General features: G+C 44.4%; 1 protein-coding gene across 1 annotated transcript in view; it reads left to right on the plus strand.

The window, feature by feature from the left end:
- Nucleotides 1-27,619, plus strand: part of LOC147710083 (E3 ubiquitin-protein ligase TRIM39-like) — a 473,089-nt gene that overhangs the window by 271,951 nt on the left and 173,519 nt on the right. Inside the window, exons 9-10 of the mRNA XM_086920787.1 lie at nucleotides 9,773-9,793; nucleotides 19,543-19,563. Coding sequence (XP_086776913.1) covers nucleotides 9,773-9,793; nucleotides 19,543-19,563 — 42 coding nt within the window. The remainder of the gene's footprint in view (nucleotides 1-9,772; nucleotides 9,794-19,542; nucleotides 19,564-27,619) is intronic.

Here is a 27,619-nt window from a genome sequence, read left to right on the forward strand (position 1 = left end):
TATATGTCGCAACACTGCCACTACCAAAACAATCCCATTGAGTTTCTCAATTTTGTAATGGGATAGCAGGAAGTGTAATCACCTTTTTTCAAAATAGTATGGACAGTAAATATAAAAGCCCATATACTCCAAACATCGAATATTTACATCAGATAGAGAATGTTCACATCATGATATTCAAAAGAAATAAGGTTGTTTTGTCGATGTGTCAGTCTTTAAAAGCCATATGGGTCCGCAAGACCCTCCTCAGGACACAGTGTTGCACAAAAGATGATGACTTCTGAAAATACTAACAAAAGAAACTAATCAATACATCCATGATCTAATGTATCATCTGCTCACAAAAAGAACCATCAGTGACCATAATACCAAACCGTGTATCCACAATACTACCAGCATATTCTAAAAAAACAAAAACAAACACCATGAGTGTCTATTCGTGTTAAACACCACATAGAGCAAGTTTGACCTAGCACATCATACCCAAAAATCTATTGAAACAGTGTACCTTGCTGCCTTCCTATGAAGATTCAATGAGATTCCAATGATTCTAATTGTCCAATAATAAACAAAAACAACAAACGAAAAATAGAAGAACTAAAATCAGTCAAAGTGAACTGCCACCGAATGTGCTAGGAAGACTCATGGAAAATTATTGATTCTGTGTCCTTACCCGACTTCAAGGAAATTACAGTCATCTCTTCTACAAATTATAACAACAAACATAAAGTGACCACATGTTGCTAATTGGATGTAATGCAATCAAAGACCAGCTTCTAATAACTGATAAAGTTGGCATCTAGGGCGGTATGTACTTACTCGATTTACTTCAAACAAACAAATGGCTTACGGCGTCCAACTACTTCATATGATCAGCACACATTGTGCTTCCACAAGCCTAATATTAATCGACTCGGTTAGCGTGCACAATTAGTAGGTCACGTGTGCCGGCCGCACAAAAGAGTCCGCCATCTTGATATTACCAGCGTATTATACCAACCAGTGTGTGGTGGTCTCCCAAAAAACTATGTTCACACAAAACTCCCAACATTTACTGTTAATACAGAGATTCCAAAAAAGTACTGCATCTATAAACGAAGCAGCAAAAAATCTTCACGGACACACTAGAGCGGAACTAAAAATGGGTGCCATTTTGACTTGGGACCAAAGATATAATTCACAGTTTATCACTACAGACAATAAATGGCCCACTGGACATCCAATTAGAACAATATGAAAACAATAATAATAATAATAATGATAAATTAAACTAAAACTAAACATACGCAACAAGAGCTCCAGATCTCACATAAGGAGATATTTTTCTCAATGGCCTGAACATACATGCTAGTGGAAAACAAAAAAGCACACGGGCACTTTAAGGTACTGACCAATTCAGGTTCCTCAATACTGCGTAGGTTTTGGCTGACCAGATCCACCTGTTTTCCTTCAGTGTGAGCAGGCGATCAATATCACATCTACGTCTAGAACATTTAACCGACTCTAGTACAAACAATTTCATTTAATTCGGGCCTGAGCCATACTCATGTAATGTTCAACTGGGGGTGCAGTAATTATTTTACAATGTATACGCGATTGGTGTTGAATTATGTTTCTTAACTCCTTCTGTTGTTTTTTCCATTTAGTACAGTGAACACAGACATTCAATGCAATACATTACATTATTTGACAGACAGTTTGAATGATGTTTCAAAATCCACTTTTCATCATTAAGCATACATGTTTTCACTACTGATGTTGTAGCGCAAGCTGTACAATGGCCACTTGGATAATGACCCACTACAGGTGTCAAGCCCCAAAGCTGTTGTAATGAATTAGGTTGACAATTGTTGTAAGCTCTGACCAGATGGTCTCTTAGATTTTTTAAATGCAAACAATTGTTTATCTCTCTGTGTGTCCACTTTCTGTATTACATTTTTAATATAATCTTTTTTATTCTCTTGGATTCTGTTCCAAATGTGGTCACACAAGTTGGTCTCTTTGATCAGATCCCTGATGTTCTTTTACTTTGAGCAAGGCATCACAATGGTAGTACCAGGGGCATTTGAGTGAGTGTTTCACAAGACGGTTAGGATAACCCCTCAAAACCAATTGGGACTTGAGGATTTTTAGCGTTTTTGAAATAGTCTTTCTTTTAGATATAGTTGCGTTTGATCCTCAAAAACTGCCCAAAAGAGAGATTATCTTTCAGATTATGAAGATGATAACTCGTGTATTTCAAAAGTGTGTTCCTAGCTGTAGGTTTTGTATATAGACTAAGTGATAAAGATCCTGAGTCATAACTAATATTTAAATCAAGAAAGCTTATTGACTGGTTATGGTAGTCTATAGTAAATTAAAAGTTATTGTTTTGTCAATTCAACCACAGATGGAAATCCATAGGTTCATCCACGGAACCGTGTCAATTCAAAAAGGCATCATCAATGTATCTTAGATATTTCTTCACAATATTTATAAAAGGGTTGTTATTGTAGATAACCTTATTTTCAAAGGAGGAGACATCAGATTGGCTGGGTTTTCTGGACATTGATGATTTGTTCCACTGCATATGCACATCCACCCCATTAGCGATTACTGAATCAAAAGTAAAAGGTCAATTTATAGACCATTCCTATGTCATTCAACCAAGTACTTACTATCAACTGGCATTAACACTTGGATTTCAAGAATATTTCATGACAACATCATCATTGATTAGGAAAAAGAAGAAATGCATAAATACATTCCAGTGCAAAAAAAAGAGACTGTTCCCTACTTTTTGGAGATAAAATGAAGAAAATTGTGCCAAAGGGCAGCTATTAACTTTTTATTTTTTAACCATTCCTTTTTCCCTTTACGTTAATAGTGAAAGACAAACTAATTTGCTTAGCTTGCATTTTTATTGACCAATGTTGAGTCTTTTAGGACCATATATTTGATATCACGAACATCTGAAATTCAGCTATTGGCTTTCGAAGCAGGACAAACCTCAATTGGAGGTCTCACTGGGGATAAGTGGCCTTATCTGTCACTGTTTATGTTTCAGCCTTGCACAAGTTGCTAGGCTGTGAAAGGAAATAGCTAACTTGCAATTCCATAACAAAGCCATGTTGTGTGAACCATCCTAGAAACTCAAGAAGAGACTCACTCTTTTCTGCTCTAGCAAATTTAGCATATCACCTCAAAAAAGTAAGAGGGAGTTAGGGCGATAAGGACTCAACATCCATGTTAGAATTGTTCCTGCTGTTTCATCTCACCATGACAGTATTTACTACATTTCTTTTTATAGTCTGTATTGTTAACATTCAGAGTTTATGTATTGAGTGATAAGTTTAAAATAAATATTTTTATATACACGTCCTGTTTCTTAGTGTTTTTGAGTGTGTTACTCATCAATGAAAGAGGGGCTCGAGTTCGACTGTATCCCTGAAAATATCAGACATTGTAATGATTTGTCAGGAGGAGCCATTTAGTGGCAAAGGAAGTTTACAACAGCATATCCCCAATATACATCATACCATCTACGAGAGTTCCCATAGAACAACCTCCCTAGCAAACAAACAAGCCATATTAGATAAACAACCCAGAATTCTGACGTCTGATCCGCCTGGTCCTTTAAGAACACCAGAGTTAAGAAATGCTATGGACCAGAACATGCCTCCAAATATAGTTTTTATGGTTAACGTCCCTATACTTACGGAGGTAAGGGGATTGAAAGTGGCGAACCATTAATCAATAAATCTATTCATTGGATTTGCCACGTTAGTGGGTGTCGCTCCATTATAGGGAGGACATGATTAGAGCAAGAAGATGCACCATGCCCAATTCCGCATTGGATAATATTGAACTGACCGTGGCTAATCCCATGTTGGCGGAATACCTCATAGCATTAGAGTTCCGAACATCTTCTCCTGACTCTTCCCTCATACAGTTAAGGTGTTTTCCCATTATAAATATACAAGATAGAAGGTGGGATCCCGCTTTAGTGGCAAATGGGATTGAGTGAAGCCTAGATATAAACGATTGACTTCATCAAGAACTCTCAAAAGCAGGGAACAGGAGCAGTTATTCCATCTGTAGTAGCTCTTCTGTTTTGACTAAGTCTGTGTCATCCCCAGTACATTTTGATATTATCCCACCAGTAAGTGTTATTCAAAAGGAAATAGTAAGTTCAACCCCAGAAGATCAATCTCATTTAAAAATCCTGTCCTGGAATATAGCAGGGCTAAAAAAAAACTGCTATTGCCCCAGTGGAACGAGTATGTGAAAGCATTAGACATATGCCTATTCCAGGAGACTTGGAGCATAATTCCTTTACATAAATCTGGTTAGAACACTTTCTATGCTCCGGCAGTGTCTATAGGTAAGGGGCTGCCTTCAGGAGGATTGGTTGCATGGATTAGATTAGACCTGGGCTGGACGGTCTCCCTACATAACACCTCATCTTCCAATATTATGTAGTTAACAATAAAGGACACAAAGGGAGGAGAAATATTGGAGCTCTTTAATGTTTATATTATAGGGACAGAGGATGGCAAGTCCTCACCCATCCTAGCACACCTGGAAGAAGAACTAAGTAATTGCCTCCCTCTCTCCAAAGTCATTGTGGCTGGCGATTTTAACTGTACATATGCGCCACTAAGTAGTGAAGACTTCCTAGGGATTATGGATGAGGATAGTAATTGGGAAGTGCCACCTTTATACTTGCCTCCTATAAAAAAAAAGGACCCAGATCGTAATCCAAATAAATGCTCTAACAATAGAGTATGGTCTTAGAGCTGAGAATGGTAGAACTCCATCAGACATCCGGGGGTCTAACATTTTCAACAAACTTACATGTCCTTCCTGTATTGATTATATTTTGGTGGACTTGAATCTTTGGTCCGATGTTATAGATATGGAAGTGGGTCAAACCGTTGATAGCGACCATAATCCATTAATGCTTAAACTTAAGAACCTGTGGTCCCCATCTATAACAAATGTAGGTGTGACCCCTTTTTCTTACCCTAAGGAGTTAATGCCCTTGAATTGTGGTAGGTGTTTAAGGTGGTCGAAGGTCGCGGGGCAAGATTTGAAACTCAATAACATTTCTTCAATTTTACTGTTAAAGACAGCTGAACTCGAGGCAGCATCCTCTGAAGTCCGAGGGAGGGAGACGGTGCCTACAATATATCTAGAAACAATTGGCCAGATTGGTGCTTATTTCCTTGCTCGATCAAGTAATTGACACAAAAAGAGACCAACAAAATGTCCCCATACATGGTACACAAAGTCATGTAGAGGAAAAAGGCAGGCATTAGTTGCAGCAGTAAAAGATAAAAATCTCTCTAAGGTCTGAACAGCGAGGAAGGAGTATATCCAATCCTTGAAACAGGCAAAACGCAGTTGGGATGATGCCAACTGGCAGGATTTAAAAGATGCGTGCAATGCAAGGGACTCCACCTCCTTTTGGGATTTAAACACAAAGGGAGAAAGGAGAGATAACATTGTAATCCCTAATCACATTACCATTTTGGCTTGGCAAGATCATTTCCCTCAATTGTACATGGAAGCGGATGACTGTCCCCACACAACTCCATCAAAAGCAGACACAGGTCCCACTAGCTATTGAAGCCACCAATCTCTTCCAATTGAAAGAAATTGAGGTGGCAATAAATTGTATCATTCCTGCAAAGGCAGCTGGACCCAATGGCATCCCAGGTGATGTAATTCTTGCAGAGCCGCAGAAGTGGGCCCATTATATTTTGCTCCTAATTAATTTTATATTAAAGGGACCTTAAGTCCCAAATTCTTGGAAGGGGGCAGAGCTCGTACCTATATTTAAAAAGGGAGACTGCCAGGACCCTGCTAACTATAGGCCTATTAGCCTAATTGATGTTATTCTATAAGTGGTCGGCAGAGCCCTTTTAAATAGGATTCAGAACTGGATGGAGGATGAGGGTATTCTCTCCAATTACCAAGCGGGTTTTAGGAAATGCACTAGAACGGTGGATCAGGTATTTAGACTACTTCTCCTTTATTGGAAAGTGGTCGTAATTGGCAAGGGAAGCCTCTACTTTGCTTTTATTGATCTTAAGACCACGTTTGATTTAGTCCTTCGTGAAAAGCTATGGGTAGCGCTCCAAGAAAATGACATCCCTTCCTATATCTTAAACTTTTTAATACGGCTCCATGAGGATATTTATTCCCGAGTCAGATGGGGAGAGCAGGGACAAACCACAGAGAGGATACCAGTTAACAGGGGGGGTCCGCCAGGGCTGTGTGTTTGCTCCTACCCTCTTTTCACTTTATGTGAATGGAGTGGTTAGTTTTTTAAGAGAATACCCAACTGATGCCCCAACCCTGGCAGGAGGAAAAAAAATACCAACTCTCTGTGTTTGCCGACAATACTTTTCTTATGTCCAAAACCCTAGTAGGACTCCAGAAACTTCTCATCCGCTTCCAATTGTTTTGCAGCTTAAGGGGCCTAACGATAAATACTTCTAAGACAAAGTTTATGGATTTTAACCAAGGAAAACGCTTTAGAAGCAAAATTACTCTAGATGGATCTTCATTAGAGAGAGTCCACACATTCGACTATTTGGGTATTAGGCTTTCCGATAATATGCAATGGCGGTCCCACTTGGACAAAATGTTACTCAATCACAAGCGGGTGTCGGGAGCTATTGGTAAAGACTAACGCTCATCTTCAAGCAGACTGGTAGCCCCAGCCATTGCAGTTTACGAAGGAAAGGCTGTGAGTTCAGCAATGTACGATGCAGAACTCTGGGGTTTTGGAAAAAACGAAGAGATTGGTAGATCAGAAAATAAATTCTTTAGAGACTTTGTATCTCTCCCTATTAGCACACCACTTAAGCCTCTATTCTATGACATGGGCAGACACTCCTTTAGCGATATGGCTAGAATTTGCCCCCTATTATTTTGGGTAGGATTAAGGCGCACCCCAGAACTCATCAGCTATGCGACTGGCCTTACTGAGCTCATTACACTAGATACCAATAAAAGGGTCAAATGGCTCAGGGATCTAAGGAATATGTTGATAAACCTGGGTCTAGGCGAAGCCTGTGTAAACCAGCTCCCGCCGCCCAAGAATGAACTTAAACGGATCTATTGGAACTGGGTCAACCAACAGGATTTACACAATCCAAAGCTCGGGAGATTAACCGAGGAGTTTCTGCAACATAAATTGGCCAGATTCTTTGAACTATATTTATATTTTATTAAGACGCCTTGAGACAAGGCACTGTATATGCAATTTAGATTTCAACACTATATCTGCCAAATGGGACTCACCAAAACGCACTTTACCAAACTGCCCTTGCTGTGACGCTCAGCAAGAAACTGTAGCTCACCTACTATTTACCTGCCCTGCTTATAAACAGGCTAGGGCCAAATGTCTCAAGCCCGTATGCAGTCAATTAGGTACTACAAACCATCTAGTTGCCCTACGTATTCTGAGAACTGATTCATCTATGACTCGGCTTGTATGTGGAGTTGCCAAGTTTCTGGGCTGTGCCTGGATTGTTCGAACAAAAGTGATAAGCAATAAAGCCCAATAAGTAGTATCCAACTCATGGTTATTGGAGTAAGGCCAGGCATAGGATTGTGTTCCTCACGCTACTAGCGATTAATTAGTAATTGTGAGCCATACCTATTAGTAACATATATATTTTTATTCTTTTAAAAAAAGAGTTGTCTATTTATTAAATTGTCATGTATAGCAAGATTTTATTGTGTTTTAACTCAATGTAACTTTTAAATGTACACTCATACTATAATGTATGTGTGCAGAATGCTTTTGATACTTGATATTGCATAAAGCTAATTTGACTTGACTTGATTTGTCATTTCCTCGTCTCTAGAATGGCATAAGCAGAAACCCCAATCAGACTTCTGAAATGAAATGAAATGAAAATAGGTTTTATAAAGCGCAGAATAGCTGCCCGGAGGCGTCCCAGCGCTGAAAACTAACAGGTGTTGCCCATAAGGCCAAGTACAGGAGAAGCAACTTATTTGTTAAACAGGAAAGTTTTTAAATTTTTCCTAAAAGAAGTAAGGTCTGAGTTGGACCTAAGATGATAAGGAAGGCTGTTCCACAACTTGGCCGCGTTCAAGGAGAAAGAGCGACCTCCTGCTCTAGATCTCTTAACCTTAGGCACTACTGCCAGTAAGGCATTAGTGGATCGAAGTTGTCTATTGGGAAGATAGGGGGTGATTAAGGTGCGACTGATTAGTGGCCCAGTTTCCCAAAAAGATTGATGGGCAACACAGAGAGATTTGAAGCTGACCCTGTCTTTCACGGGAAGCCAGTGTAATTTTTTCAATCCTGCCTTCACAGAGGTCCTACGGGGGAGCTGGAGCAAAGTTCGGGCGGCACAGTTCTGAATTACCTGCAACTTTTTCAATGTGGAGTCAGGGGTACCAAGGTAGAGCGCATTTCCAAAATCCAACCTGGCCAATATTAGTCCCTGGACCACAATTTGTCTGGTCTCAAACGGGAGTAATGGAAGAATCTTCTTCAGCACTCTAATCAGGCCAAAACAGGTGGCAGATAGTACAACGGCCTGATGGTTAAACGTCAGGGACTTGTCCAACCAGACTCCCAGGCTCTTGATGGCATCCCTGGGGACTGGGGGGGTACCCAAGCAAGCCGGCCAGATGTGATTGATCGTGGATGGTGCTAGATGTCCCAGCATCATGACCTCTGTCTTGTCTCCATTGAGTTTGAGACAAGACATGGTCATCCATCGATCAATCTTGCTCAGACATTCGAGCAGGTCCACTGTACCCACAGGGTCTCCGGCCCGCGTGAGAGAGACTACCAGCTGGGTATCGTCCGCGTAGGTAACGATCTTAATACCATACGGACGGACGACCCCAGCCAGCGGTCTCATATAGACGTTAAACAACGTCGGGCTTAATGAGGAGCCCTGTGGAACTCCACAGTCTAAAGGCTTGCTTGTAGAGATGGTTGCTCCCTCAAAGACCTGAAATTGCCTGCTGGATAGGAATTCCTTTCAGAATTAGATAGTGCTGCTGTATTACTTAGCTACCCTGATACCTAGTAGCTGAAGATTTACATTTTTATACTGACTTTAATTTTAGCATTTCTTTTCAGTTCAAGTAAGCATAATAAAATCTTAGTGTAGGATTCGTACAAGGGTAGGTGGCTGAGCAGCATCCATTTCCTTTTCTTCATTGACAAGCACCTGAAATATACCAGAATTCCACAACAAACACATCTGAGCAATGTAGGCTTGGGCCACAGGTTATACCTTATTGCTGCCAATGTGAGTGGACATAAGCATTACCTATGGTTACGGCATAAATAGGAAACAAATAGAAGAGTGAGGCAGAGACAGATCTATGATGAAGGGATGGTCCCATGCTTATGATTTAAAGTAGTAATATGTGGCTTTATTTAAAAATATATTTTCTGCATCACATTATGAAGGCATCATGTAAGCTAAATGTGGGCAGAGGCACAAAGGTTTTACACAGCCTCTAAGATGGTGCACATGGTTCTAGGTCTTGCAATGTTCCCAATGCAGAAACATCTGTTCTGTTCAATCCTGACTGTTGAATGCTCATTGTGGTGGGCATTTTCAATCACATAATTTTTAACAATTTTTGTGAATAGCTTGAATTGTGAGAATTTCACCCGACCACGGTTGCCATAAGCTTGGAACAACTCTTGAAAGTTTGCCTTTTACAATTTTAGCAATGATGTATTTAATCTGCAAAAGTAACACATTTGTCATCCCTTTTTCAGACACTCTTCAGAAAGAAAAAGGTATGTGAAATTGCATTGAAACAAGGGTGAGGTCAAGGACACATCTACTTAAGTTAGAGTACGTATGTTAAACAACTTGTCTGTATATTGTTACTGCTTGTCGTGCATCATTTGCTTTTGATGAAGTTGAGAACTCTATTATTTGCTGCACAGGGACTATTAGCTGAACTGTGTTTCCTTTACACAAAACCATAAGTCCCCTACACAGTGAGAAAAGCAAGTCCCACTCTGCACCGCAACACCAAACACTAAGACACACACCAAGGGTTTTTACTCAATTTAGACTCTTCGACTCCATCTTAAAAATATTCATAAATTACCATTTTCAAGTTCAAAAATCATTTGTTTGCTATTTGAGCAGACATATCTAGGAAAATAATTTCCAAATGATAGTACATCTAAAGAAAGAATTTCCAAATGAAATTTGAGGTTTACATCATTAACATTTTGTTTGTTACTTATATTTGAAGCCTTTTAATAATCTACATTGAACTTATTACTATTTTACAGACACGCTAACTACTATAGTGACAGGCAACTTTGTCATATACTTCAACAAACCATGCCAATAATTGAAGGGCTATAGAAAAGTATAATAATTATAAATGTGATAGGTCAAACACATAAGCTATTTATGACTATATGAACAGAAATATCTTATGAATATCACATTTTCAGAATATTTTCAAAAATAAATTAGAATATTTAGAAAAATACCCCCAGATAGCTAATGCTACTCTTTCTGAGTTTTCTTTGTCTGTCTAGTTTTACCAGTGGGCAATGTAGAAATGAATTGCACTCCTCAAAGCAAGATTACATTAGTCTTCTCTATAGCTTCTCAGATAGGTGATTTAATTAAAGCAACCGGTAAGTTTATAAATTGAGCAATAATAGATGGATCTTTTTCTTTTTTTTAACCACATGTTGAGAAGAGCAGCCTAAATTTAACTCCACACTCGGCTGCAATTAAAAAAATTATTGGATATCCCGGACCAGGTGTATTTCTCCCGTACTCTAGGTGTCCAGAGTTATTTTTTTTTAAATAGCTTTTATATTGGCATTTATACATATAGTGGGCAGATAACCTGCACAGTTACTAAAGAAGAGCAGGCTCACTACAGCATGTTTGGATTACAGCTAGGATAATATTTCAGGTGCATCCTGCAAGGCAATGTTAAGTTTTAAGCTCAGTATCGCATACACATACAATATTACTGGAGGCAAGAATTCCGGATACAAGCATCTTCATAACAGTCAATTGTTATTAACTCCGATTCAATGGGGAGCTGGTGAGCATCTATTTTTGTATATTGTCGTCCATATACATATGGTTGTTGTCTACCTTACCATCTCTGCAGTATACACTCAATCAGTGCCAGGCTAATAAAAGACTCCATTCAAAAAAAGATTAACCATACGAAACAAAACAAAGTTTCAACTACAACTAAATCTAAACCACCAGAAGTCTGTGCATTTAAAATACAATTGTCATTTAAAGAATCTCCATCAGTGTCTATTAGAAGAGGGGCGGGGGGAAGCAGGTCCCAACATAGATAGGGGAAAGTGAAGAGTCATAGTATCTAAATAAATACTTCTAGCTATCCGTCCAGTGGTCGAGGATGAAATCTGGGCCTGATCCGGTGTGTGTGTTTGTTCCCACATTTTCACCATATCTGCCCAGGGTTCTGCCAGCGATTTACCATTTTCTAATCCTATCTTCTTGAACAAAGCTTGTTCCTCTGCTGTAGTCCAGCGAGTAACGTCCTCCTCCCAAGCCACCACCAGCGGGGCATGTTTTGATTTCCACCCAAGAGCTATCCGTAGTCTGGCCAGGATGAAAGCCAAGTCTATAAACCTATGCCCTATTCTCTGTGGATTGGGTCTTGGAAATAATCCCAGCAGACAAATCTCCCGGGAACACGCTAGTGATCTAGAGAATACCCCATTACCCACAATTGTGCACCAGAAGTCTACTAGCTGCCCACAGGACCAAATGATATGGTCAGAGTCTGCATCCAGTTGTGAGCACAGAGCACAGGCCTGGTCCTCCCTGCCATATACCACATTTAACCTATGTGGGGTAAGGTAAGTTCTGTGTATAATGTCAAATTCCACTAGTTTAAAGGCTGTATTCCGGGATATGTTTTTTGGACCACACAAAACCCTCCTCCATTCTTTCTCAGTCGATTGTCTATTTAGCATGCTCTCCCATCGCTCTAGCAGTTTAGGCAATAATGGTGAAGCAAGTTCACACATTGCCAGATACAACCATTTAACCAAATGCCCTGCCAAACCCAGAGTCAATAGTGCGTGTAGGGTCAGGTGGGTACCCGGTTCATTCTCTGCTATACCCAATAAGTCTGTCATCGCCCCTCGAATTATATGGTAGTTTAAATATTGTCCTGGTGGGAGTTTGTGATATTCAGGAAACTCATCTAATGGCAGCAATTTGCCATCTCTGTAGTAATCACCAACTGTCCGTATGCCTGCCTCTTCCCATTCCACCAATTGTCGGTCAGTAAGGGGAGGCCCTCTTCCCGCCTGAGGGATACCTGTAAGTGGAATACCGGGTGCTAGAGCAGGGTTCCCTTGGAACGTGCTATGCATCTATCCCAGCAAGTCACCGCCACAGAGAGCAACACCCCCATTCGATTAATTCTCTGACGACAATTAAGCAACCTAGGGAGTAGAGACATGTGTGTAGTCTTAGGGGTAAACAATAATGTAGACAGGTCTCTCCCATCCATCCATCTAGCAAGCCACTGAAGCTGAGCTGCCAGACAGTAGGCTCCAAAGTCAGGGGCCCCCAGTCCTCCGCCCGCCAACAGAAGCCTTGTGGTCTGCAGCGACACTCTATTCCGACCACCATCCCAAACCAAATCCCGCATTATCCCATCGAGAGTCTGGAACCAGTGTTTGGGCACCACAACTGGCAGGTTGACAAAGTAATATAAAAGTCGTGGCAGTTTTACCGTTTTGGATAATGCCATGCGAGCCATGACTGGAAGTTTGAGCGTACGCCAGAAGGCCACATTCGCCCGATGTGTTCTCAAGGCACCCCCTAAATTACTGTCAAATAAATCACTTTGTGTGTGATAAATCTGTATCCCCAAGTATTTGAAGGAGACCAAAGACCATTCTAGGCTAGGCGGTAATACTGGTGGCCTTGGGAGAGCAGGGTGCAGCAGTAACACAGAAGTTTTCCGCTGATTCAAGCGTAGACCAGAGAGTCACGCAAATTCTTACAATATGCGTGCTGCTGTGTGGATCCCACTGAGGCCATCCCCCAAATATTTCAACACATCATCAGCATATAGCGATATTATGTGTTCGGCCCCGTTGAGGGGGATCCCCAATATACTGCCTTCTTGTCTAAAGTGTTCCGCCAGTGGTTCCATCACTAGTGCGAAAATCAAGGGTGACAGGGGACATCCCAGTCTGATCCCTCTATGAATAAGATACAGAGTCGATAATATGTGGCCAGTATTCACACGTGCTCGAGGTTTTGTGTATAGAAGACAAATCCACTTCTGCCATCCTTCTCCCATCTGCATTTTCTCCATTACTGCTAGTTAAAAATCCCAGCACAAAGAATCAAAAGCTTTTTCCAAATCTATCGTAACTACTACTGCATCTGGGAAATTACCTATATCCGAAAGGAACATGACGCGGTACAGACGCCGAAGGTTGTTGGACGTGGATCGTGTAGGAATAAAACCAGTCTGGTCCTCATGAACCAAGCACCTCATATGGGGCACGAGCCTAGTCCCCAGTAACCTTGCTCAGTATCCTAAAATCCATATTTAACATGGATAGTAGTCGAAACTCAGTCAATTGGGCATGTGTGTTTTTGGTTTTAGGCAGTGGGATCACTAATGTCTCATTAACTGAGGGCAGCAGTAGCTGTTCTTTAAGTGCAATAGCATACACCTGTGCTAGTTTTGGGGTTAGAATATCTCCAAAGGAAGCGTAAAATTCAGCAGGGAGGCCATCAGGTCCCGGTGTTTTCCCTCTAGCCATATCTCTGATCGCCACTCTAATTTCTCCCGCTGTAACTGATTGTGCCAACGAGGTTTCAGTGTCGCGGTCTAAGCTTGGCAGTCTCAAGCCTTCGAGATATAAAAGGAGTTCACCCTCCCGGCTCACCTCCAGCAACCCATAAAGCGACTCATAATAGGTATGAAACGCAGCTTGAACAGCCCTTGGAGAGAAAATTATCTGGCCCTGTGTATCCGTTATAATGGGGATAGGTTTACCCCTACTTTCTGGCCTAATCAACCAGGCCAGCAATCGTCCATCTGTACCTCCCTCCATGCGTTGTTTCAATTGGTAGGTTTTGAGGTCTAATGCCCTCAATCTATCCCATGTGGAATTATAGAGGCTTTTCAGTTACACCAATTTACCCTGCGAACAAGACCCACCTGCAAATTCCATATCCAGTGTCAGGATTTGTCCTTCTAGGACATCTAGTTCCTGGGTCACCATCCTTCAGCTCCCCACCTTCTGTCCCATACAGTGTCCCTGGATCACCACTTTAAACACTACCCATTCCACTAATGGGGAGCTTGCTGTCCCTTGATTTTTGGCAAAGTAGTGTACCAAAGCTGCAGAAAGGATTTGGCGGAAACTATCTTCCTCCAACAACGCTGGGTCTAACCTCCACAAGGGAATGGGGGTCCTCCTAGGGGTGGGTGTAAATCGCAAGAGTAGGGGACTATGATCAGAAAGGGATCTACTCAGATATTCCTCCCGTCACCACATTGGACAATGTGGCCGAGCAGAAGAACATATCCAATCTTGTGTGTAAATCACATAAATGTGAATAATAGGAGTATTATCTGCATTGTGTATTTTGTAACCTCCATATGTCCAGCAAGTCCCATCCCGCAGGCCAGCTCCGAAGAACCTTCACCGTACCCTTTAGTGGAGGAGTCGATCTATCCTACTCCACATCATACACGCAATTGAAGTCTTCTCCCACTACAAAGTTTCCATGTGATATTCCTGCCAATTTACCCGATAAATGTTCAAGAAAGGGAAGCTGCTCCCAGTTAGGTGCATACACACTGCATACCTCTTTCCCATTTAAAGTGATGGTGATAGCTACGAACCTCGCCTCTGTGTCTATTATTTTCCGAGTGAGGGAGAAGGGAACCCCAGGGGATCCATATTAACACGCCCTTTACAAAGGCCGAGTATGGGGTTGCAAAGAGTTGTCCTCTCCACCTGAGTCTGAGTCTAGTGACCTCGATCTCCATAAGGTGTGTCTCCCGTAGGAGGACCACGGGTGCATCCCTGCATCTGATATAATTCTGGATACTGTAGCATTTTGAGGATGAACCCATACCTCTAATATTCCACGTTAGAAATCTATACTCCTCCACTTGATCAGCATTGCCAGCCATTAGCATGTACAGCCCCTTCCTTCCATCCCCCATCCGCCTGCAAAATCATGCCAGACCATCCGGTGTGTTACAACAGTCCCAACCATAAAACTCCCCAACCCACGAGTGGTCTGACAACTGTCAGCTTCCCAAACTTACAGTAATACTGCATAACAGTTACCTACAACAGGCAGTTAAGGCACCAGCTAACTAGCACCAGTGCCTAAGGGGGAGCATGGTCTTCCCTCTCAGGTTATTTAATAGTGAAAGAGGCAGGAAGACGTCACAGCCTGGCGGGCCGTTCCAACCCCACCCAGGTAAGCCCACCCAGATGCCCACCCAACCATTCCCCAACACAGCAGAAACATAAAATAGAAATTGAGAAACTTATCACAGGTCACATGAGCTCATCAGCCGTTTGAGGAGTCACTACAGGCATAGAACCACTATCAGCGTGTGAGTCATCAGTCTCAGAGTTCTCAGTTCCATATTTCGCTTCCGAGTCTGTGTCCAGGGAGGCATCTCTGCTACGCATCATGACAGACATGGCCTTCAGTGCTTCCGCTCTCTCTATTGCTGTCTTAGAAGGACTTGGTTTCATTGTGGTCTTTAATCTGTCATCTCCACAGTCGTTTCTCTTGGGTTACCGATTCAGGTCTGTATTCCGAGCGCGGTCTGGGAGAACCCTCTGTTCTGTAGGCCTCAACCCATTCCCAGGTCGTCTTGGGATCCTCATAGAAATGAGTTTTCCCATCTAGCATTATTTTGAGTTTAGCCGGGAACATCGGTGCATACTGAATCCCCTCATCCCTCAGAGCTCTTTTTACTTCCAAAAAGGAGTTATGGAGTCTCTGGACTTTCATGGTGTAGTCCGGGAATAGGGACACCTTGTTATTATCCACCTTGTAGGGCCCAGCTGTTCGTGCTCTCTTTAACAGTAGGTTCCTGTCTCAGAAATTGAGAAATTTGGCCACCACAGCTCGCGGTGGCCGCCCAGGAGCCAGTGATCTGGCTGGCACTCTGTGCGCACGCTCCAAAGTGTAGAATCGCGAGAGTCCTTCAGGCGCCACTACCTCCCAGAGCCATGTCTCCAGATATTGGGCCATGTCCGATCCTTTCACTCCTTCCAGAAGTCCAAGGACCCTTCCATTGTTCCTCCTATTGCGTACGTCTGCATCCTCTGGCCGCCTTTCTTGGATATTTGACTCTGGTGGTCAAGCGAGGGATTTGATGTGCAGGAGTAAGTGTACCCAAGGATTGTTCGGTTTGTTTCACTCTCCGACCAGCGATGGTCTGATGCGCAGGAACAAGTGTACCCAAGGATTGTTCGGTTTGTTTCACTCTCTCCGAAAGTTTAAAGTTAACATCCCCAGACCCACTGCCACCGTACTGATGTCCTGGTGCAGGGTCTCCTTTGTGTCGGCTATAGCGTCTAGTATCTTAGCAAATTGTTGGTGGATGGGTACTCCCGGTTGCTCTCCCCCATCGTCAACTGATACAGTGCCTTTCGTGTTCTCCTCTTGGTCTGGGGGGGGACCTGCCTGTTTCCCTCTAGGTTTCCCCATTTGCATTGCGGCAGGAGCTCTTGTGGAAGAGTGGGAAGGGTGAAGGCGCTGCTCTCCAGGGGGGTACGACGCACACGCCAGTGTCCCCGGCCGCCACCACTCAGTTATCCGATCAGAACTTTCCAGGGCTCTATGTATCTCAGCCAGTTTTAGATGGACTATTATTGTGCAACTACATCTGAGGAATTACCTTTTGTACCTTCCAGCTCCTGTAGAAAGATCACCTGCGAGGATGAGCTACCTCCAGAGTCACGTCAGCTTCCATCAAATATAGAGCCTCCCAGGTCACAAGTAATAGTCTCAGCGAGAGTACCCCTAAGTGCTGGTACATCCCCCTCTGGGCACTAGCGAGGTACCATGCAGCTGCTATGAATATCTTCCAACCTACCTAGTACCCCTATTCGATGTCGAGGCAGTGCACTGATGAATACAAACCAATGACCTTTGGTCCATGGGGGCTGTTAGGTAAGGGTGAGCAATTTAACAGTCCCACCTCAAGACAGCAGCCAGTTTGTGTGTGTCTGTCCCACTCAGACTGGTATGTCAAGTAAGACTATGAGCAGCGGAGGGCGACGGGTGACAATTTGGGCCCAAATCCTGCAGAATAATACTTCATGCAATTTCCAAACTCACTCGCCCCAGGATAGTCCCTCCTCCACCTCACTGGCCTACCCAAAGGTACTGAAGCACACCCGTTTTTGCAGTTTGTGGGGCGGCGCAGGGAACGGAACCCCCTTCTCATGGAACCACACCGATCACGGTGAGTGGAGAAGGTCGAGCAGCAACACATCTCTCAATCGTGCAGATTCTCAACCCGCTCAATTGCTGGGGGAAGGTCTGATATTAGCCGTCTTCAGGCAGGTCCAGGTGGCCCTGCTCCTTGATCCTGACTCCCCCCACTCCACAAGAACCATGGGGATCTCGGCAAGCTCTGCACAAGCCAGCATACGCCTCCCACCGACTGTGGGCCGCCGGTCTATTATCCACTGCGTTCTCTTCAAGCTACGGTGCTCCCAACCGATCCTCCAATTGCGCAGCTAAGTGCTCATCTCACGCGCCATACCAAGGCTGATGATTTTCCCGGTGCCTGTTCTTCACTCACCTCACCAGTGTCAGTGGCCGCACTTCACTGAGGCCGCAGCGCTGCTCTCAATTGTGGGCTCTCAGCACCTGTGTGATGTCTGAGCGCACTTCAAGGCTCGCCGTTCTCGCAGTCCCAAACTCAGCCTCGGCATCACACCAACTTCAGATGTAGTCCGTATTACTTTAATGTGCCTCCAGGCCGTTGGATATGTGTGCCGGTCACCGCTGCCGGCCGGTACGGGTGAACCCGTCCGATGCTCCATGGTCCGTTTCTACTCAGGCCGCCATTTTGCTGCAGCAATCTCTGCATGGGTATAATCGTTTGGAAATTCTCAGCAGGTGCTCGTGGTCAGCATACGCCAGCAGCCTCTCTAATAGTTCTCGTGACATGGGCCCCCATGATTGCGCCCCCGTGGCTGGGTGGAGTCACCTATATTCAGGATAATTAACCTGGCTGGTGCGGAGCTCTCAGCACATGCGTCCGCCATCGTTGGCTTCAAAGCCATGCCCCCACTCTAGGTGTCCAGGGTTAAAGCCGAGGGCAGTGCCCTGTAGGGGGTAGAAGTATGGGGCACTTGGAATCTGACTAAACTTGAGGTAGAGGAGAATACATTCTTGAGAGCACTGACTAACCTCCCGTATAATACTCCGCTAATACAATTAAGACGAGATTGGGGCCTCAATTCAATGATATATGTGACCTAATTGAGGCTCTTACATAGTTGGAGAAGGTTGAAACACTATGCAGATCTTGACGACCATCGTGGACCCTAGGAGGAGCTAGTATCACTGGACAGTAATGGTAAAATTAAGTGGTTATCTTATGTCTAAATTTTGCTAGTACACATCGCCTTTAGGGGACCCATGGGCCTTCTCGGCATCTCCGACCTATCCATTCAAGATTACACCTAAGGATGCATTCTGGTAAAATGTAAATTCCAGAATGTGTCTGAAGGGTTGCTTAGTTCTCTTTTTTTTATTTTAAACTTGATTTTCAATTTGAACCCTTCTTGGATTTTATTAACCCATTTGCTGCAAAGTCCCTCCTGGAAACTTTGCCATTAATGTCTTTTTTATCAAAGTGGAACCATTTAAATTCAATAAGTACTGTATGTCCAGTTTGCCAACAGCCAGAGGAGTTACTAGTTAACATTATTTTATTCTGTTCTGGTTATACCTGGCCAAGAAAAACATGGATCATCCCTTTTTGGAAGCAATTTGGATGCCGTCTACTAGAGGTTACCACACGGTTCCTCTGTACAGTATCCTCTCAGTTAGTTGCTTTGCGGTATCCTAGTACCTTCCTTGGAGCAGGTCCATCAGATACAGGGTGCTGGAGTGATTGGCTTTCGCATTATGCTTTCTCTTTTTTTCAGTCTCCCAGTATCTATGTATTTGTTTTATGACCCTAAGCTTCGGTGTCCTTTATTTGTTATATTTTAACTACATATCTTTGTAAATGCTAATTGTAACTAAATATAAAGTATTTTATTTAATACATTTTAAAGGTACACTTCCATTGATCATTTAAATTTTGTAATGGCATGACACAGGACCGTGTTGTAAATTGAGTTTGTGCACCTTTAGTTTTACATATGTACTGTATATGTTTATGTACTTTAATGGTTGAAAACTCTGAATAAATTATTTGATGATGAAATATTGTACACATCTGAAAACAAAATTAAATTAGCTTTCTCTACACATTCTCTTATAGGTGATTTAATTAAAGAAAGAGGTAAGTTTATAAATTGAGCAATCATAAATGGATCTTATATAAAAGTAAATCTGAAAGAAACATGTAGTTATAGATTCCTTACCTTAGAATTTCCCTCAGGCGTCAGACTGGATCCAGAAAGTTTTTTCGTCAGCAGTACCCCTGCACGTCGAAAGGTGGTGTCGGTCAGCTCCGCGATCGTCATTTGCATCGTGGTTGCCGGAATGACGTTGCGGCAGCTACTTAGACACCGCCCTCGAGCGCTGACATCAGTTCTTTCTTTTTCTGCGCTAGCTAGTGGTGATCAGGGAAGAGCGGTACCTCTAGTACACTTTTGACTAATCTTTTTGCGACTTTTGTCAACTTCTTTTTCGAGTCGTATGACACCTGGTGTACGAGGGATGCCCGGTTGCAAGCAATGCAATTCCTGTAAGCGACTGATGTCAGTGACTGATCTGCACCGCATGTGTCTTTTTTGCCTGGAGCAAGACCATGACCCCAAGTCGTGCTCTGACTGCTGGCCCATGGCTCCGAAGACTTTACGGGAGCGGTCCAGTAAGTTACTCGAGGCTGGGCAGTTGGTTCCATGCCGCTCAAGGTCCTGGTCCCAAGGGAGGTCGAGGGACCGGTCGCGGAGTCATCATCATCAATCCTCATCAAAGTCTTTGCACTCGGGGTCAGGTAAGTCGAAGCACAGGAAGAAGTCGAAGAAGCACCATCGCTCTTTGACTTCCCCTCGCCTGTCGGCTGGCACAGCACAGGGTGCGGGTGATGCCACTCCCACTGCTCCGCGTGCAGAACCTCCAGGGTCAACTCTGGGCTTCCCTCCCTTCCCGGGATCGAGCTTGACATGACATACACATAGATCCCACCCTCTGCTATGGTACAAACACTGACTTTGTCTGGCCAGAACAGCCCAAGAGGTAAAGGCTGCTGCTCCTGTATCCCTTTCTGGCTTTGAAAACTCTTTTAATTTACCTGTAGTCAGCATGCAATGATTCTAGATAGGTCTATCAGGAGCTCCGCAGTGGCTCATAACTGTTGGAGAATCCCATTCAGTCTTTCCTTTTTCCATCACGTTGTCCTTTCAGATGCTACAATTTCATCTTTTTTGGCTAATTTCAGTCTTTTTTATTTTTTTTTCCTAGAAAGCGTGAGGTTTTAGAGCTGCGAATAAATACTATAAATGTCTGCACCATTTGCACCTGCTGTCTTGGGTTGTATCAAAATTTTATCAATATCTTCTCACTATGATGATTGACTTGGTGCATTTGCAACAATTAGTATTTGTCTTATTTTGATATAATCAGTAAGCAAATACTATAAAAACCATATATCAGTCTTTAGCTAAATAGAAGCTTCCCTCCAGGGATATTGAGGCAGATGTCATGCAGGCTGGTGGCAGAAACCTCAGTCGGAGGCAACCGCAGTGAGAAGTGACCTTCAGCCGGTTGCTGTTTATGTTCCAGCTTCTGCGGCAACTCTGAGGGGGGCAGCCCAGACGGAGTATCATATTAGCACACATGGCAGGGCTCAGAATACCTGGACCTTTGAGCTGTTTTTCGTGACTCACTCAAAAAAAACAATTACTACAGAATAAGGGAAACCTTTGTTGTAATATTGGGTACTTCCTTCTTGTGAGATGGGTATCCCCCATTCACTTGGAGTTTCACTTATAATAGGCATAAAAAAGTATTCGCCCTTCTGTGATTTCTAAGTTTTGAATCCCATGTTTATTTAATCTGTTCAATACAAATGACACAACCTCTTGCAATGGGTATAAATTACAGGGTCCAAGTTACAACACATCTTCTTAACAGTGGCGTCCTTTAGAGAGGGCTTACAGTGGCATACATTTCCTATACTAGAACGTGAGAAGTATTTGAGATGTCTAGAAATATCAGGAATGCCTGCACCATAAGTCCCTGCTGGGCAGGATTGTTTATAAATGTTAACAGTGTCACTATGGGAAAGGAGTTGGCTCATTTGCTGCTTGATTGTCTTGTCCGATTCTTACTTTAATGTCTGAAAAACCTCTCATTGTTTTCAAAATAAAAAGTACGATAGGATAAATTGGACGTCAGATAATATAGAAACTCAGATATCGGACCATGCATAAAGAGCGCCTTCGAGCCTTGGGTATCGAGGCAAATGTTATGTGGCAGTGAGGAGATGTGGCCTTCAGCAGGTGACAGTTTATGTTCTAGCCTCGCACACACTGCTAAGCTGTGATAGAAAATACCTAGGGGCATATTCTCAAGGACCTATCGCCGAGTTATCGCAACTTTAGTGCAGCAAACGTTGTGATAAGTTTTACGCACCATTCAAAAGCTTGTGCTCACCACCGATATCACCACTTTTCCTGCTGTAGCATCCACAAAAAACATCGCCACGGGTGACACCGGCAACTAACGCTAATGAGATGCAGAGTAGGCGTTCCCGTGCAAAAAGCAGCGACAACACCACTTCACAACATTGTCAACTACAAGCCCGATCTGCAATAAGATCACAAAACATGCGATAAGGCGCGCTAACAGCAGGGATTTAACATCTGCCTTTTACTGGTGGTAAGCAGGACCCCCCCTTCTCCCCCGTGGCCTTATCCCAGGCACGCCTCCGCCCCCCACACCCACCCTGGAAAAAGATATTTCACATAAACATTACAAAATCATGAACAAAACAATTCCCATGACGTTGCACAATTACAACAATTAACATTTATGTGTGGTCAGAAAAAGGAGAATCATTCATCCATCATTGAAATTCCAAACAAAATATTACATTCAAATTTAACTCAAGACAACTATTTGGAAGAGTCATGGCGGGTCTTCCCTGGACCATCTGTAGGTCACAGCCTGCAAGATAAAATTCAAGATAAGAAGGTGTGTCATGCGCTCATCAAAAGACAGAGAGAAAAAAGAGAAAGAGAGAGAGAGAGAGAGAGAGTGAAAGAGAAAGAGAAAGAGAAAGAGGGAGAGAGAGAGCGAGAGAGAGGAGAGAGAAGGTGGAGAGAGAGAGAGAAAGAGAAAGAGGGGGAGAGAAAGAGAGAGAAAGAGAGAGAGGGAGAGAGAGAAAGAGAAAGAGGGAGAGAGAGATAGAGAGAGAGGAAGAGAGAGAAAGAGAAAGTGGGAGAGAGAGAGGTAGAGAGACAAAGAGAGAGAGGGAAAGACATTGTACAAGGAGCACAAGGCCAATCTGGCTCTTGGCTCATACATTCCAACAGTTGTGGGTGTATCCCTATTGATGCACCATAAGCCCAAGGCCTGGGCTCGATTGCTGCACAAAAGTTACATCACATTTCCAGAATGCAAGCAGTAGTCAGACTAACATTAGGGATGAAAGCACCTTTGTCTCAATACATCAATCAATCAATCAATCAAGCACTTGTAAAGCGCACTACTTACCCGTGAGGGTCTCAAGGCGCGTGGGTAGGGGGGGGGGGGGGGGGGGGTGCTGCTACTGTCCGAAGAGCCAAGTTCTGAGGAGCTTTCTGAAGGTGAGCAGTTCTTGGGTCTGCCCCAGATGGGTGGGGAGGGTGTTCAAGGTCTTGGCAGCGAGGAAGGAAAAGGATCTGCCGCCAGAGGATGTGCGTTGGATGCGCGGGACGGCGGCAAGGGCAAGGCTGGAGGATCGGAGCTGGCAGGCGGGGGTGTAGAAGTTGAGTATGTCGTTCAGGTAGGCTGGTGCGGTGTTGTGGAGTGCTTTGTGTGCGTGGGTGAGGAGCTTGAAGGTGATCCTCTTGTTGACAGGGAGCCAGTGCAGGTCTCTTAGGTGGGAGGTGAAGTGGCTGCGGCTGGGGATGTCGAGGATCAGTCGGGCGGAAGCGTTTTGGATGCGTTGTAGTCATCGCAGGTGTTTGGCTGGGATTCCTGCATAGAGTGCGTTGCTGTAGTCCAGCCTGCTGCTGACGAGGGCTTGGGTCACTGTTCTTTTTGTTTCGGTCGGGATCCATTTGTAGATCCAGCGGAGGGTGTTGTAGCAGGAGAAGGAGATGGCGTTGACCTGCTTCGACATGGAGAGGGCGGAGTTGAGGATGAATCCTAGGTTGAGTGCGTGGCCCATGGGTGTTCGAGCTGCTCCCAGTGTGGTCGGCCACCCGGAGTCGTCCCATGCAGAGGGGGTGGGACCTAGGATGAGGACCTCCGCCTTTTCCGAGTTCAGTTTCAGATGGCTGCTCCTCATCCACTCGGCGACGGCCTTCATTCCCTCGTGGATGTTGGTTTTGGCGGTGTGCGGGTCCCTGGTGAGAGAGAGGATGAGCTGGGTGTCATCGGCGTAGGAGATGATGTTCAGGTCATGCTGGCGAGCCACTCGTGTGAGGGGGGCCATGTAGACGTTGAACAGGATCGGGCTGAGGGATTAACCCTGGGGTATGCCGCAGATGATGTCGGTGGCTTCGGATTGGAAGGGCGGGAGGCGTACTCTCTGGGTTCTGCCGGAGAGGAAGGATGTGGTCCATAGGAATGATTGTGAAATAATTCTGAAATTGCGAATTAGTATTTTGCTAATCGCAATTTGAGAATTATTTCAAGGGTGCAGGGGTGTCTCAAAGACATCCTGCTGCACCCCTGAAATGTACATGTGTGTGCATGTGGTGCACATAAATGCCCTATGGGCATGTATGTGCGTCACATGCCACCCTCACAAATGCCAAATAGGGCATTTTTAAAAGAAATCGCAAATTACCACCAACTACAAGTTGGTGGTAATTTGCGATTTCTTAACCCAAATTTGCAATCTCAAAAAGTTACATACATCTCATTTAAGGAATCGCAACATTTGTGATTCCTTAAATGCTTAAGCAAAATAAGGAATCGCAATTTTTTGCGATTCCTTATTTTGCGATTTTTTTGTTACATATCAAAAAATGCTAAAATGCCTTTTGCGAGTCGCAAAGGCCGAAATTGCGATTCGCAAACTGCTTGATACATCTGCCCCATAGTCTCCAAAGGTGCATGGCACAAATAAGAGAGTTCAGACACGTGGTCGGCTGGGCATTCTTTTATTACTTTTACTACTGCTATCACACAAGTGTTATATTTTTACTCATAATTCTATCAATTTAATAAGCATCAAAATGTTTTATCTTTTGTATTGTGCTAAGGTTTTTTTATAAATCACGCAATAAAGTTTTTACTTTAAAAAAAAAAAAAAAGAAAGGTCGGAGTGCAGGTGAATGTCGCAGAGTGTTTTGGAGGACAGTGGAGGTGTTGTTTCAGGGCAGGATGAATAGTGCTGAACCAGGCAGGAGCAGGCCATTTTGCGGGGATGAATGCTACAACCTCCGTTCTCACACATTACCATTACCATCCACATCTTACTCCTCTGATATGTCTTTTGTGTCCGGTGTGTCAGGTGTGTATGGTGGTGTAATGGCTGCATCACTGTGTGCCACTGACACATCAGGGGGCGGAGGTGTAATGGCTATATCACAGTGTGCCACTGAGACATCAGGGGGCAGAGATATGTGTGTCAAAGTTCCTGCAGCAGACATATGGGACAGGCTCTGTGGCAGCAATGGCAAGATGAGTATCTGCAGGGCATGGAAGATCCCAGCTACATCTCGCTGGTGTTCAGCCATTGCATCCATTCTTCCAGCATGCATCCGCTCCATGCTCTCCATTGTCCTCTGCATCTGTGCCAACTCTGTGCTGGCATCGCTGGAGCCTGTCTGACTAGACAGTTCTTGTACCCGAGTGATGGCCCCAGCGAGGTCAGCCAAGGATTGTTGTAGAGCATGGAAAGGACTGTGGGTTTCCATTAGGGAATGTAAGTGGTCCCTGGTGGCAATTTTGCACCCACGTATGTCATCTAGTTTGTATGCCATTAGTTCGAAACCCACCCGCACCTGTTCAGCCTGCTCCCTCTGGCAGTTTAACACACGGCGTTGGAAGGCCATGTGTTTTTCCGTGAGGTGCTGGGAGCCAGCCGTGGTGGTGAGTGCTTCCTGCTTTGTGGTCTGTGCAGGGGGTGGTGTCACCTCGATGCAGCTGGGATGCCCTGCTCCTGGAGGTGGGGTGTGGAAGCTGTCTATGAGCCGTTGGAGGGTGTTGGAGCAGATGGCAAGGTGCCTTTTTGATCATCACTGAAGAGATGTCTGGTCTGCTCTGCAGGTGGTGTGGCGCCGCGGCTAGGGTGACTGCTTCCGGAATCTGGGGATCACGGTTTGATCCCCGGCACCGGTGGCAGATTAGCCCAGCACCATGTGACTGTGGGCAATAGCTTGCTTAATCTTCCCGACGGCCCCCAGCGCCTAAAGACCCTTACGGGTGGTTGTGCGCTTTACAAATGTGGATTATAATTATTATTGTTGATTGTCCCTCTGCAATGTTAATGGGAGATGCAGGTTAACAGTGTGTTCCATGTATATTGACGCATTGTACATGTTTACATACAGACTGCATGACAATGTACATTGTGACTGTTTTTGAGGAGCTTGTTATTGCGGGGAGGCAGTGGAAATTTCGACTACATGACGGATGTGAGGTTGTACTCGTACATTATCTTCTTACAGTTTCCTGCAATGACAGATGTGATTGGCCAGTTTCTATGCACAAGCGGCAGCAGTTGTGTCCTTTGTTCATTGATTAAAGTGTTGCACTTTGTACCACATTGTCATCGATGTTGATGTGCTATGATTGCTATGTGTGTGTGCTGCATTGTGGGAGAGTCACCCCTGCAGCTCTGATTTAGCAGCCCCTTATCCCTTTGAGGCGGCGTGCCTTTGACTTGTGTGCTTTTATGGGGCTGAGATGTTGGTGGCATGGGTCATTTGTGCTCTTGGACGGTTTTTGTACTCTTGTGCATTGTTTGTCTGCAGATGTGTCGTTGAAGTCAGGGGTTGTATATGCATGTGGATGTGCGAGAATGTGACCTGCTCCTTTGAGGATGTGATCCACACTGGGCCACCTCAGTGTCATGTCATGTATTTTGACTGCAGCCATGCTATTGGTCATGCCGTGTCACTTACATTGTCAGTGTGGCTCACAGAGCCGCTGCTTTGCTGTATTCAGCACATGTGCATGGGTAGGTTGTGGGATTGGTGATAGGGAGGGGTGCCCCTTTGTGCACATAGTGGACGGGGGCCTAGTTGGTGTTTCTATGTGTGCTGCAGTGTGCCAGGGACATGTCCCACGATCATTGTGGGGGTGCAGTGTGCCACGCAGAATTTTGCATGTGTGCCATAGTGCCCATCTCCCCTCATCCACCAGTCCTTGGTCCTTACTCACCCAGTTGTTGTTGGGTCAGGTCATATCGAGCTGTGTCCGGACCCCCAACTCCTTGCACCATCTCCACACTGATGACTGTGGCCACCATTTCCTCCAGCGATCCAGCTCCTCCTCCTCCTGTGGCGCAGGACTCCCACCTCCAGCGCCGTTGCTGCCTTCCGGTTGTCAGCGAGTTTCTGCTTGGTTTGTCTTTTCACTTCATGCCAGCGCCTCTTGACCTCCTCCATTGACCTCCTCAACACTCCGACGGCATTCACGTTGTTCACGATGGACTGCCATATTTCCGTTTGTGTTGCAAATGACACAGTGGAAGTGACGAACAGTTGCTGGTAGTGTTCCATCACCTACGTGACGACGATCCAGTTTTCCTGCGGACTGAACTCTGTCTTCCTCTTCTTCTTGCCCTTCCCCAACCCTGGGGTTCCTGGCTGATCCTCAGTGGAGAGACGCTGTGGAGAATGCTATATCGCTAGGGAACGCATCGATATTGTGGCAATCTAGTGCCCCTCCATATCAGGGATGGTATAATCAGAATCCTACATCTGACTTCTTCCTTTGGGTATTGGATAATGTTTGCAGGTCTGATTCACAAAATTCCTTTGCATTCGTGGCAGGGGCCTGCAGTTGTGGCAGGTTCCCGTACTTGTGGCGGGGGATCCCGCACTCCTGGTGGGACCTCCACAATGAGTAACGGCAGTGCAAAGTTTCTGCCACGAGTGCGGGCCCCAGCCATTTCCGTGGGCCCCTGCCACAAGTGTGGGGTATAGTGTGAATTGGGCCCTGATGCACAGGATATACATTTCTATCCCAGCTGTGATTGAAGCATTTGTATACAGTTCAAGCCAGAA

This window comes from Lissotriton vulgaris, chromosome 5, assembly GCF_964263255.1.
Source record: "Lissotriton vulgaris chromosome 5, aLisVul1.2, whole genome shotgun sequence".
Taxonomy (NCBI): domain Eukaryota; kingdom Metazoa; phylum Chordata; class Amphibia; order Caudata; family Salamandridae; genus Lissotriton; species Lissotriton vulgaris.